At 38.8% G+C, this 14,202-nt stretch overlaps 1 protein-coding gene across 7 annotated transcripts in view; it reads right to left on the reverse strand.

The window, feature by feature from the left end:
* Nucleotides 1–14,202, reverse strand: part of ptprub (protein tyrosine phosphatase receptor type Ub) — a 127,085-nt gene that overhangs the window by 76,168 nt on the left and 36,715 nt on the right. For all 7 annotated transcript variants that reach the window (XM_088387387.1, XM_088387386.1, XM_088387384.1 and 4 more), the window contains one exon: nt 6,669–6,800. In XM_088387387.1, the coding sequence (XP_088243513.1) occupies nt 6,669–6,800 (132 nt within the window). The remainder of the gene's footprint in view (nt 1–6,668; nt 6,801–14,202) is intronic.

Here is a 14,202-nt window from a genome sequence, read left to right on the forward strand (position 1 = left end):
CAATGAGCGAGCTCGCACACGGTGCGATTTGTGTTACTATTCAGCTCAGACTTTCTATGTGAGCTTATTGAGTCATTTTGAATCCATCGCCTAAAGAGGAAAAAAATCCCGGTGCTTCAGACAGATTTTTTTTTCCCCCTCTCGGAATACAACAGCCCCAAAATTTTAAGAGAATTTCCATTTTATCATGAAAATATGGATCACAAAAAGTGTGTTTGAAAAGTAATTCATCACAAAATGGGGAAAATTAATTTTTTTTTTCAAGATCCTGAAGCGTTGAATGAGTCATCATGTGAATTCCAAGCATTTACACCATCCGTGAAATTTAAATAGAACTTTGTAAGTGCTCTTATGGCAAAAGGAGACATTTTGTGAAACCTTCTAAATACAGTCATTATCCCCTCATGAGCCCACAGAACCTGGGGGAAACAAATGTGCTGCAAATGAAAGTGCTTTCATGTTCCCGCATGACATTTTTTTCCCCATTAAATAATGTGAACTTCAATAAAAAAATAGATCCTAAATTAATCCAACCACTGTCGTTCGCACAAAAGTATGTGTTGAAAGATTTCGGGATTTTTTTCCCCAACTGACATTTAGAGCCAAGTTTAGTAGTGCTAATCTTTTCAAAGTCTCAAAAAAATTTTATTGAAGTAGGTCCGACAAAAAAGGAAGCGCAGCATACACTAAATCAGTGCTGTGATGCTAGAGATTAATTATTGTAAATGTTTTTGAGTGTAACGTGCAATTTAGTGAAAAATTCGGTGCACGTGTTTCTGGGTGAATTTTAATGATTTGATTAAAAAGCGAACAAATAAAGTGAAATATATATTTATCTTTACTCAAACACAAAAATTTTGTGGATTTTTTTTTTCTTTTTTAAATAATCCAAACACAGACAACCAAAACATAGGCTACAACTACAACTAGATTGACGGATCAAGAAACAAAAAGACACTTGATGTGAAAGAAAGCAATGACGTAGAGGTCAGGTGTCAAACTCAAGGCCCGGGGGCCAGATACGGCCCGCCACATCATTTTATGTGGCCCGCAAAGACAAATTGTGCATCGACTTCATCTGTCAATACTGAAGTTACAAATTGTTTAAAAAAATACAGATATTGCTAGCGATTTTTGTTACCATTGATCTTTTAAAAATATTTGAACAGTTTTTACTAGTCTCCGTTTTCAAACTTAGGTATTCGTCGTAATGGCCCGAAGGAAATTACTACGATGCAGCCCGTGACAAAATTGAGTTTGACACCCCTGATGCAGTAACCTAACGTATGCAAAGCGAACAGGTAGAAAAGATCATCTTACGATAGAACCACCTTGCGTCTCGGATGAAGGGCAGGAGCCTGGTGTCAATTTCAGGTGCGATAAGTTACCCATGTCAACCAAGTGAACCGCCACACGCAATAACACTGACCTGTGCCGAGGAACTCAAACTGAAGGCTACAGCATCCACAAATCTTCCGTGAGATATTATATGTGCAGGCATTGACGTCTGACACCCGAGGACCTCTGATTAATGGACACGTCAGCCATGTTTACGGCTTTAACCACATCGAAATGTACTTTGAGGGTTTGCAGGTATTTGAGGGAAATAGTTTTCCCTTTACACCGGCGTCGCTCTATTGTTGCTGTTGTGAGGAATGGCGACACAAGCTTAATTGCTGACACAGCTTTTGTATTGGTTCTCATTAGTTCAGAGGTCTTGAGTCTGGATCCGGGCGCAGATGCTTTTCTACAGAGATACGAACTTGACTTAGATGCTTGAAGTTTCCCTAGCATGACTTTTATGGCAAATTTACACAGATACAATCCCAGGTTTCTGTGATATTAAAAATTGAAAATACTGTCGTGTCACATGCTATAATGTTAAAATGCTAACTGCTTAAGTGAAGGTTGTAATTGCATTTTTTTAAATTATCATTATTGTATTGTGTTTTTGATACGAGAAATGCACAGATTTTTGTGTGTTTTATTTATTTTTGGATTTGTTTTTTAAATTGACTCATTGGAGAGTTTCGAGGCAAGAAATGATCATTTGCTGCTATGCACAAATTTAATTGCAGATATACAAACTATTGGTATCTACAGAAGAAAACAATAAAATCCCTGATTTTATCTTTTTTTATATTGTAATTGCTTTTTAACCAAGCAAAAATTATTTTATCCATAAAGTGGATTCCTAAAATAGTCAATACCCGCAGCCCTAGTGAAGAGCAGTGTTGTGTTTGCACCAAACATACCTTTTCTTTTCTTAAAAACATTTTTTAACCTTGATTTAAAAATTCGGGAAAAACACACTTGAGCTTCAATGATGTTTAATAATTAAACACAAAAGCCCTGTCATTGTCCCTACACTCGTTAATGCATTTGCAAGTAAATTCAGACTATATTATGATTGAGTATTTATAATTTTGTGAAACTTTTGAACGATGGTGAGATCTTATAACGGATGCCTTAGGAAACACTGCTCTATAGCTCTATATCACCAAAAGCAAAAGAGAAAGCTGAGTAAGAGGTTGATTCATTGGCTATAATTTAGATTTAGATTAGCTGTATTTGTGAAAAGCTTGCGATCCTATCGACTTGGCCTTAATGAGTTGTAAGTTATCATCCCGGCGAGCCGCTGGAGTCCACTTGTGGTCCTCTGAGGACTATATATCATTCTGACCAATTGGCTCACTCCGCTAACTGGTCTTTCCGACTCACTTTGAAGGTGAGATGATTAAGGAAATCAACAGACGGAATGTTTATTGAAAATGAAAGCTTTGAAACTCAAGTGACTTTATTTATCTAAGGCCGCAAAGATGCTAAGGCAATAAATCACTTCTTTTCATATTATGCAAAAAAATGCATCCCCAAAATAATTTTCAAGTTGGTTGAGATTTCAGGAAATGAAACATTTAGTGTCATAGTGGGTGAGACAGAAGGACGAAAATGGCCGAATCGATATTTTAAAAGGAGGTGGTCATAAAAAGCCAAGGAGTTGCCGTTTTAATTATGACTGACATAATTAACTGTGTCTTAACAAGCTGTAACAAGCTTGATTTCTGTGCTAAGCCCGAGACTTAATTGCCGCCATTAAAGTTATTCAGCTGTAGCTGATTAAAGCTAATTCTGCGGCTTGGCAAAACAACAAACCAAAAATGTCAGCGTCGTTAACATGAGCTCGACGTTCCGTTACCTTCGGCTTATCGTTCGCTTGAAAATGCTGCGGGGACAATGACACCATTAGGCATTCATTTTCTACTCAATAAAAACAAATAATGTGGTAAACCTCAACGGTAAAAAGTTCAGGTTTACATATTGCACAAATTCCAGTTGGCAGTCCAAACCAAATATTTTTGAACCTATTATGAAATCATTTTGACCAAAACGTTTTTTTTACCCGTGCACCATTTTGGCGATTTATATGGGGACCCCGAATAGAAAAAAAATCTGAACATACCTGAAATTGACACCCAATGAATTGAAAATTTTTATCAGTATTTTCATAGTCTCCAAGCTTATATAAGTGTAATTTAATGAATTTTATTATTTAATGCAACACATTTAATTAAGTCACTTTCAAGCTGCCTTAGAGAACACTTACAAAATTTTTATAAGGGATGACCAAGAAAAAAAGCCACGGGAGGATTATTATTATTATTATATTGCGACGGGAATGCAGCGCAAGGCCAACCCTGTACTGTAATAACGTATTAAACCACTGGCTGGTCACTGGTCGGCGATGATAACGGCAGATGTCTCAGGTCACCGACAATGACACAAACACACTCACGCATGCATAGTGTATTTAGCTGATCTAAAGTGTGTGTGGTCCAGGGTGAGAGGTGACATACTGAGAAAGCGAGAAGGTAATGTCTTCGGCAAGATGACTGCAACAGGATGGAGATCGTCTATAGTAAGGTTATGATACTGAGCTGGCAGGATGTATGTATGTTTCAGTTGACCAAGCCCCGACCCCAAGATAGTACAAAAAGCCATTTCAGTCGGGACCAGTCTCATCTTGTGCAGCAATTTACTGGCCATTAAAGAGTAGGCTACTTTAAGATCATCTTTGGTAGAGCAGCTCAAAGTGATGGGCTTCTGTTATTCGGATTGCATGTGTGAAAGTGTATCAAACTGCAGCTTCAGGGCCAGTGGCAGACGTTTAACGGCATTTCAAATGGATGGGGAGAATATAAAGTATAAATATTAAAACGGTAAATTCAGATCAACATGACTTGAGCATATTTTCCATCAAGTACAGAAGTTGGGTCCCAATAGTCGGTGTGTAAGAATTTACTGTTAGCTAGCAGTGCAGTCTTACGAAATATAACAGGAACGATTGCTATTGGATGAGCTTTTTTTTAATTGTTTTTTTAATTGTATATAACTAATTATGAACGTCCATTTTTACGAACAATTTTGTGGAAAAAAAATACTTCTATGTACTATTTTCAAAATATAAAAACTTTTTGCAAGGACAAGATCCAACGCAAGCTAATTCCGCACACAGTCAAGCTGGACAGAAAGACTTGACCTTCCTGCACTAATCCAAAACCTAACTCCCATCATTTAATCAAATTTGTCGAGAAAGGTTCCACTTAAATCCACAAACATGCTTTCTTTGAGTAACACATTCCAGCTTGTCTTTGTCAAGTCATTTACGCTGGCGATGGCGTCAATCGACCTCAGCGTGACCTCTCAAACTCAAACAAAAATATACCAAACTTTACCCGTCAAAGGTTTGACGAAATTTACAACAAAGTTCCCAATGGTTACGATGTCCCCCTGGCCCGACCTTGATAATCCAAAATCGTGACTCTTCTCGACAAGGTCATCATCCAGCAAACTAACACTTTCATTAAAACAGAACAAGAACAGAAGCTTATCAGGCAGTCTGAAGTCACTGATCTAATTCCAAATAATGGAGAATCTGATGATAAATGGGCCATTCTTATTAAGACCTTGCCGCATTCTATCTTCTTTTTCCCCCTCTTGTTCATGAAAACAGTAGTCTTTTAATTTCTCTCGGGAACCACAAGCTGCCGCCGTCTTAGCTGTGTTTACTAATCTTCCCCCGACACAAATTTTTCAACCGCACAAAGTAATACGGGCGAAATGTAAATAGCCTTATCTCATAAAGTCTAGTTATCCCTCGTCACCTCGCTTGTCCGCCGTGATACATGGTTAAAAGTCAACATGGGGGGGATTAAGTAAGAAAAAGCGAAGCGAGAGTAACACACCGCCTCTGCCAGGGATCAGCGAGAGAGCGATACAACTTCAATTATGTAAAAACGACAAACGGAAGCGACATGACTCGACAAAATGCCACAGAAGTGGACCAAACTTGAAATGGTTGCTCACAACAGTCACAAAGTTGACGCTAAAAGTACGGCTTGCCTTGCAAATTTTAGTACCTGCACTCCGAGGAGGGCCCTCATTCAATAGCTGTAAATGGCATGAGACTGAGTTTTAATTAAACCCAAAGGGAGAAGTGTTAATTAGCCCATCGCCTGCTGTGAATGGGCCGCTAGCTACGGGCAGATTTACACTTGATTGCTGATGACAAAAAAAAAAAAGGAAATTACCATGGGTGCAGTTTAAGAGTTTAGAGTAAAATTTGTCATGCTTAAAAATTGAATTATAAGTTGACAGATGTTGAGAAAAGGACATTGACTGATTAAGGACATTATTTTATAAGCGCTGTAAAGGGTGGCCATTTTGTTTTCAACTCTGACCTTAGCTTGGCTAGTCTTGTCATCCATTTTTATCGACTATACCGCAGTTACTATTAACTTAAGAAAGATAAAAGTAATATTCTTTTTTTTTCTTCCAATGCAGTGAATTTGGAAATACATATTTTTATTTAATTTGTACTCCGCTAGTGGAAAATTGCTGGACTGATCGTTATGGCAGAGGGAAGTTGATCCTTTCAACAAACAACTGCAAACTAACAGCCACTGCTGATATTTCTGTTGGGAATCTAAAACAACATCATTCTCTTTGTTAGTTCCCAGTAGGAATTTGTAAAAGCAAGGATGGGGTGGCGGAGCGCCTTATAAAGTATGCATGCCATCTCCCTCTGGCAACCACCAGCGGAGAGGATGATGGCGGGAAAATGTTGGTTCCCATTAGTCTGGAGGCTGGTTAACAAAGTTATCCTTGGGCTTAGCAGGAAACAGACAAATGTGGGCTGACTGCTTCATTAAAGCTGATGCGAAACGGAAGCTGGACGATAAAGGCCGATCGGCACACACTTTTTGATTAACTGAACTGCATTCAATGCTACAAATGATACGATGGATATTTTTTTAAAGACTAGTAGATGTTGTTATGATAGTTAAGTTATATTTTGGGATATTTTTGTTTTTGATTGTGTGTGTTAAGGGTTTCTCGAATGAAAAATAAGTGTCTACCAAATGAAGGTTGGATAACGGCTGGGCAATATGGCTTAAGTACCAAATTTAATATCAGTTCATATCAATAAATTTTTTGGGGGCTTTTTTTTTTTAAGAAAAAAGAAAAACAAATGTATTTAAGGTCAAATAAATCACAGCAAATTACAGAGGCAAATACCATTGAAATGTTTCATGGTTGATCACCTGTGGCTAAATCCATGGCATGGATTCTACTTTCTGGATTTGACACTTCTGATTCGGAACACTTACCGCGCAAGAGGTCTGAACCGGCGTACGGAGAATTGTGTGCCCGGAACAACTGCCAATCAAAGTCATCTTCTTCACTCTGTGCAAAGTCACACAGACTGGGATCGGAATCCTCTTCAAATGTGCATCCAGCAGCTAGTAGGAGAAAAAAAAAAAGAAAATTATAGCTTTCACTAAACTACATGACATTAAGTCCAAGTCACAAGATTTGAATGGAGTCTAAATTTCATGCAGGGATTCTGCAATTTCTTCCGACAGTTCCATTCATGTACTCTCCTTGGTATCCTTCAGGGTACTTTTCGTCTGGATGGCTTATTAATTTCAGCGGGACATTCTTGTCTTGGCAGCATCCCTACGGTGCTACACTTTGTCCAACTATTGATGAGTCTTTACTATTTTTATCAAAACTATTGTTACCCCTCACCAGATGAGCCCTTTCAATGATGACATTCCAAAAATCTTTTTCGAAGCTCCTTGGTGATCACACCAAGAGAAAGCGAAGCTATTTTCTGAGAGCCAAAGTTGACACCTCACATTGCTTAATGAGAACTTTCCTTTTCACTCAAGCTGATCTTTTCACACAAAAGCAAATTAAAATACACCAGCAGTTATATTAATAAAAGTGCATCCTAGCAAACACCTTGAACAGAACGATCGGTTGTTATCTGTTTATCATGTCGTGATTTGCAAACTTGATTGCACAACACTTTTCAAAACCCCAAAAAATAAAGCGATGACTCCACTCGCACAAGAAACCCACAAACACTAGCAGCAATTATAGACCAAACGAGAATTTCCATTACAAAAAGGAACATGTGCAAACTACATCGTCGAGACGAAACACCCCAAAGCACATCAACAAAGGCAAATGCAAACACTAATAACAACTCGTGAAGGAAGGCACCCTGGGGTGTGGAGTGATCATCATCACACCTTACAACCTGCGGTTCCACGTGCCAAAAAAAGCCCAAATTATCAAATTATCTTTAATAGCGACAGCTTTAATGGCCCTGAGGTCTCAAATCATCACGCTTCAGTCATTGCACTTGGCATCTGTTGCCATATTTCACATTGAGTCCATCAGTGGGAGGATTACACGGCGGCGACGGTGGGCAGTCGTAAGGGCAAAGCCTGCCTCGGTAATAATAAAAACCGGAGCTGGACAGCACGAGATGCCACCACATGCTAATGACAGGAATAACCACAAGCAGGTCCTGAAGGTGACCCGGCTTTATTACCGCTCGTTCTTTTTCTTGACTTTGCCATTTAATAAATGACAGGCTGCGGAGGAGGACGAAAACGACTTTGCTCCGCTGAGGATTTATAAGTCTCATTTTGAAAAACGGTGTAAAAGATAGCTGCAGCTTCCAGCTATTAGGTGGTGATTGGATGGATTGATATGATACAAGCTATAATATAAAACACAAAAATGGCCTCTGACTGAGGGAATGGGGTGTTGAATCTATTGGATATATTTCTTCTCACAACACGAGTAGCAGAAAGCCAAAAGCATTTGTCGGTTTATGATTGTCATGGTTTTGTGTCCCTTTGACTGGATACACCAGGATCGCTTTTTGGTTTTTTTTGGCAGCAGTGTGGGGGCCCTTTTCGTTATGAATGAGCTTTTGGTTCGGCTTGAATAGCATTGGATGACCTGATAATATATAAAAAAAAAAAAATCTGAACGGCTTTAACACCAATATATATATATATTTATTACTAAATAAATGTTCATTGTTCTTTTTCTTTTTTTTAAACATAATCCACAAGTAGAACATTTATATTTGACCTTACAGGGGCATAAGGGAGATCATCAAGTTTTATCCTTTACAGGAAAACCAATTTAAATTCCTAATTTAGTTGTCTTATTATATTTGATTTAATTAATGAAACTGTTGACCTGCAAAATCCACTAGTAAAAATAATGGCTATAAAAAAAACTCTTGCATTCAAAGAAAATGATTTTACAATGAACATAAGTGAGTTACTTGCATGACTAACGATTATAAATCACATCTTTGGTCCATTTGAAAATAAATCATTTGTAAATAGACAAGGACCGACTACAAACTTTATACTATAAATAAAGATATATTCAATTTTAAACTGAACTTGTGGCAGTACATGCTCACAATCCCCAAAGTTCTTTTGTTTGGTCCTAAAAAGTTTGCCCAAGGTTCTCTCCAGGTTAATCACTGGCGTGACATCAAACTTTTGCATGTCGGCGGCTCGAAAGAGAACTCAAATGTACCCTGATGTTTGTGTGATCCATTGGGCAATAGTAACCAGCAGGGGAGAGAGTATTCCTTTCTCCCTCGAGGTTTGATTTATCGGCCGGTGCTGGGCGGTTACTGCGTAGATCTGCTGCCGGGGCCACGAGGTTAATTGTCCCGCAATGGGGTCCATTTCTAATAGAACCGCCAGTGATATGGGACCTGACACATCTAAATGTTGGCACTATATTATTCCCCGCTGCTTCAGTAAATGAAGCCCGCAGACTCTCTTTCTCCAAAAGTCTCATCATACGGAGAAAAGTAGCCGGGTTTCAAGGCAGGCGGGGGGGAATGTCATCTCCTCAGCTGACGTTCAGCGCCATCTAAAAAATCACACAAGGTAACGCATCTGACTAGCGTAGTATTTTTTTGGGTCATTTTTTTTACCTGAGTGATCGTGAAAACTACATTTTTGTATCAGAGGAATCTGCGCTCCATCTCTATATTGATTCCAAAACCAATTTTTATTGCTAGCTGACAATGAGAATTGTGGGGGATTAGTCGAGCAGATAAATGCCAAGTGGAGACAAACAGAAAGTTTATGTGACTTGTTCTTTGCGACTAAATCTACAAGGCAGGAAGAGCCAGCTGCATAATAGAGTTGCTTTATATGGGAGAAAATGAGGAGAGGATTTATGATATCAATAAATCAAGAAGCACTAGTGTCAAGGACGAGGTAACAGCTGAAAACGCTCACTGGAACCAGATCAGGAAATGGAAGATTCGGTTCGCCGTTTTTTAGCTTCTCACGGAAATCTTGTTTCTGGATAAATAAAGCAGATGTGGCAAATTTGCCACATTTGCAGCAATTGAAAGAAAAAGCTTGCAGCTTTATGAGTGTCGTAAATCAAAGAAATGACACCCCCTTTCTCGTTGGAGAAGTTGTTACGCAATTCCAATTAAATTTACCATCTTATTCATCTGTTCATTTCTATAACCCCCTACTCTGTAACTTAATTGCACTCTTTGTAAAAGCTGAGTTTCATATCCAGTCGTTCATTTTTTGTTGGTAACTCCTGCAGAGACATTGAGGCAAAAAAGAAAAAAAGATTTAATTAGCCAACTCACAAATTTTTCATTACGATGACCGGAGCTGTTGTAAAAACAAGAGCTGTGCACTTCCAAGAAAACTCCAAGCCACCAGCGGCATATTTGAAGCACAAAAAACTCCTTGCAGAGGAGGAAAAAAAAAAAAAAAATGCTTGCGGCAGCAATATTTTTCGCCAATTAATCTGCTATACGCTCGGCTATCGGTAAGGACACAAAACGTCCGGTGGGTAGTGGGGAAGTGTTGAAAAGACAGATTCGATAATTGCCCTCAGCAAAAAAATATTTTTAAATGTAGCTGCTGATAATCAAAACGAGGTTGCTAAGCTGTTCTACTTTTCCACATACAGACGGGAAGCTCAGCAACATGTTTTAAGTGCCTGCAACTTCCCACACTTATGTGTAAATGTGTTTTTATGACACTTACAAAAATAAACTGCGCTTGTGAAACTTTAACCTCCACCCCTGTGAAAAGAAAAATCCCTGAGTTGTAAAATACAAGTTCATAGGTTTGATTGAAAAGTACTTCGATCCATTCTCCATTTTTCTTCTCTTGGAGGGCCACCAAAAATACCATTTAAATTCTCCATTTAAAATGGGATTGGCCGAACTCAATCGTCCAATGAGAGTACAGTATAACCAAATCTCCGTCAAGCTATTCATAACTTTTAACTCTTCAATTATCAGCAAGTAATGAACACCAAGTCAGGTCCTCCGGGGGGGGCAATGCATCGTTTTTCTTACGATAAATGTGAACCAAACCACATAAGTGAGGAGAGCCCAAATCTGCTCTCCTCATGGGCCGGCTTAATCTCAAATCGAAAGAGGCTGGATTCAGGTGGGGAAAGGTTGAGTAATGGCGGAGGCAGTGCGGGGGAGGAGAGTGGTTGATCTGCATTGCAGCGAGTGGGGCCAGATACATCACCAGGTGACAGGTATATTTATTCTCGACTGAGGCTCCCCTCCCAGCACTCCCCTGGCTGCCTCTGAAAGCCATCCATCGCCATACCTGAATACGCAATGAAATCATCTCTCTGCACCCCCCCCCCCCTCCCCTCCCCTTCCAGGCATTAATAACTCAACCCTGCTGGTTAGATGGCCCCGGGAAAACATGGAGGACCAGGAAATAGATTGTGAGGAGGCAGCAATAGAGATTCGGGGTGGATTATAATGAAAGAGGCTCTAACAAGGTTTCTGGAGGCCAATGAAATGAGGCTATGGTAGGATTAAAGAGGGTTCAAGTGAAAATTGGGGCTGAAATATAAATAAACAATGTGGTCAATTATTTTGGTGAGAAACAGGCAAGCATAAACAGCTAATCATTTATAGCAAATTATCATCGGTGAGCGAGACACAATTGAAGAATAATCAATTACAGAGTGCCTAAAAGCACAAAAGTCAAAAATAGTAGAAGAAAAAATATGGTCAAAATTTTTGTTGCAACTCCAGAACCAAAATGATGTGCAGAATTTTAAGACATGATTAGCTAGCTCAATTGCAGTAAGTGTTTTTATTTTTCTAGTTTTTTAAACCACTTCAGTACCTGTGTGTAAAGTATAATTATTTTTTTTATAATACCTATGTTAATACTGAACTAAATGACAATCATTTTGAGCAAAAAAAGTTCAACTGGATTATTTCCATCATTTCTAATGGGGGAAATTTGCATCAGTGTTTAGCATCATTATTAATTCAGGATCTGAACAATTATTGTGTGGACAGCCTCCCAAAATATAAAAAGCAGTGAATAAGAGCCAAGCCATATAATAGCGAAAATCTGCATGAAATTGACACCCCCCCCTTAAGAGGTTATAACGGCGGCAAAGCAATACTTTTATGGAGGGTGAGTTAGAAAAGTGTTAATTTGTAAACCGCATGGGTTCACTGGAGAGTCAATTTTAGAACTGTATCTTAAACCACAGTTTTGTAAATTGAGATGGTACCAGGCACCAGTTTATCTTGATACTAATATTACTTGAAAAGTCAGATTCCCACTTTTCATCCTCAATCGTGATTTGATGATAAAAGCACATCAGAAAATGCAATTCAGACAGATTTTTGTATTCATCCAATACGAGCTCATCTTCTGAGAACAACTTGCATGAGAAACAAAGACTCCTAAACAATTTGAGCTGAAAAAGGAAACATCAATTATTCCGCATTCCCGCTCATTTGGGCTTTTGGTGTGGAATCCCATTGCTGATATGAAGTTAGTTTTTAATTACCATGATTTTTTTTTCTTGGTTTATTTTGAGTGGTTGTAGTTTCTCAGGGAGGAGTAGATGGCGGTTTCTATTTAACATTCACCAGCAGTTGGAGAAAGAGAGACTTTTTTTGTTCATCTTCCCATCCACCCACCCACGGAAGATGTGATAGAGGTGGATTCGTGACCGCAACGGAATATCTAAAGGCCCATTGAACAAATCGATTTAATTAGCACGTCTGGTGGCTCAGTTCTCAACGTCTGTTTCAGTTCAAAAGACTGCTTTTATAACCCTCCTTAAATTTGAGTGAGAGAAAAAATGTGGAAAGACTTTACAAAGGATCCAATTTGCAAATCTCATTTTCAAAGCAGGGGTGCATTATCCAGCGAGAGCCTGCAGAGTCATGCACAAGAGGCGCCTGACATACAGAACAACAAGTCACACATGCGGTGACTCTAATAGTTACGTAGAAATATGAACATGAATTTTGAAAGTCAGTTTTCGCCAGCATGACGCTGGGACACGTTTGTACATTTTTTTTTTTTTTTTAAAAGCCATCTGGAATCAGCAATGCCGTTCCCGCCCAATAAGAAAATGAGCTTTTGTGATATCTTTTGAGTCAACTAAAATATGAGGCAATTAATTACACAGCAACACATTCCATAAATACAATGTCACTAATATTTAAAATGGCAACACTAATACATCCTGGCCTGATTATGATTTATGGTCCATTACGTACTATCATTATTATGTTTTATACACTCTTGCATCACTTAAACTAAAAGGCTTTGTAAAACAAAATTTCACAATAAACATTTCCTCCAGGTGCTATTTTGTTTTCTCAATTGTGAAAACAAAAACCGCTGAGTCATTCCCACCTACTAACGCTTGAGTTGTTGCATTAGCTGTGCGCAAATATTTGATTCACTTGCATCATTCGCTTATCCGGCAGTGGGTGTCTTACCAAATTCAGGTTTTAAATTCAATACATACCAAACCTCTTACAGCACCAAGCTCGATTTTTTGCGAATATAGTTTCCAATTACCGTATTTTTCGCACTATAAGACACACCTAAAAACCTCAAATTTTCTCAAAAGCCGACAGTGCGCCTTATAACCAGGTGCGCCTTATATATGGACCAATATTGAGCCACTACAGCAGGCGTGTCCAAAGTCCGGCTCGTGGGCCAAATGTATATATCTTATATATGGACAAAGTTTTAAAATGGGCCATTCATTGAAGGTGCGCCTTATAATCCGGTGCGCCTTATAGTGCGGACAATACGGTATCATCAATGGGGTTCAATTTCTAACTCGGGCCTTTATATTTTGAGGATTAACTGTATTGGAATTGATCAAGACATTTGACGCCTCAGCCTGACCAAGCGACATTGCGACTAGTCTAAGAAAGAACTGGTGTCTATCAAGCCTACTAAAGCACATATCCCGTAGCAGCTTGGCCACTCAGCTTGCCTGTCAATTCTACTAAACACAGAAGCAGCCAAACGTTGATTCCACCACCTGCAGCCTTTCAATTCCACCAACCCACATTTAGAATCGAATGAGGCGGAAGAGAAGTGTGTAGAAAAAGGCTTTCCAGCTTCCCCAATATTGTTCCAGTTACAGTACGAAAGGATTTCCAAATGTGGTTTTACATAAATAACATGGATACAAAGGGCAGGTAATTTTCAATGAAAGTCAATTTGGCTGAGGTGGTTAAACGCACTTTTTGGAACAATGTCGTTTTTCCACTGCTATGCCCAAAAATCAAGACAAGTCACACTAATTAGTTTCACTTCAAAATAAAAATACCAAGTGACAAAGACGTCTTACTTTAAAAAGAGACGTAAAAAATACCTTCAATTTTTTTTTTTCTCTCAAGGCTACGACTTGGTAGTTGGAAAGAATCCTAAAACCTTTTTATAGGGAAAAATACTGGTAAATACAAGATGAATAAAGTATCTAATCCTTAATGTGAGGTGATCTTTGTGAACCCATGATGCTGCCAGC

This window comes from Syngnathus floridae, chromosome 10, assembly GCF_059516105.1.
Source record: "Syngnathus floridae isolate MCC-2025c chromosome 10, RoL_Sflo_1.0, whole genome shotgun sequence".
NCBI classification, from domain to species: Eukaryota; Metazoa; Chordata; class Actinopteri; order Syngnathiformes; family Syngnathidae; genus Syngnathus; species Syngnathus floridae.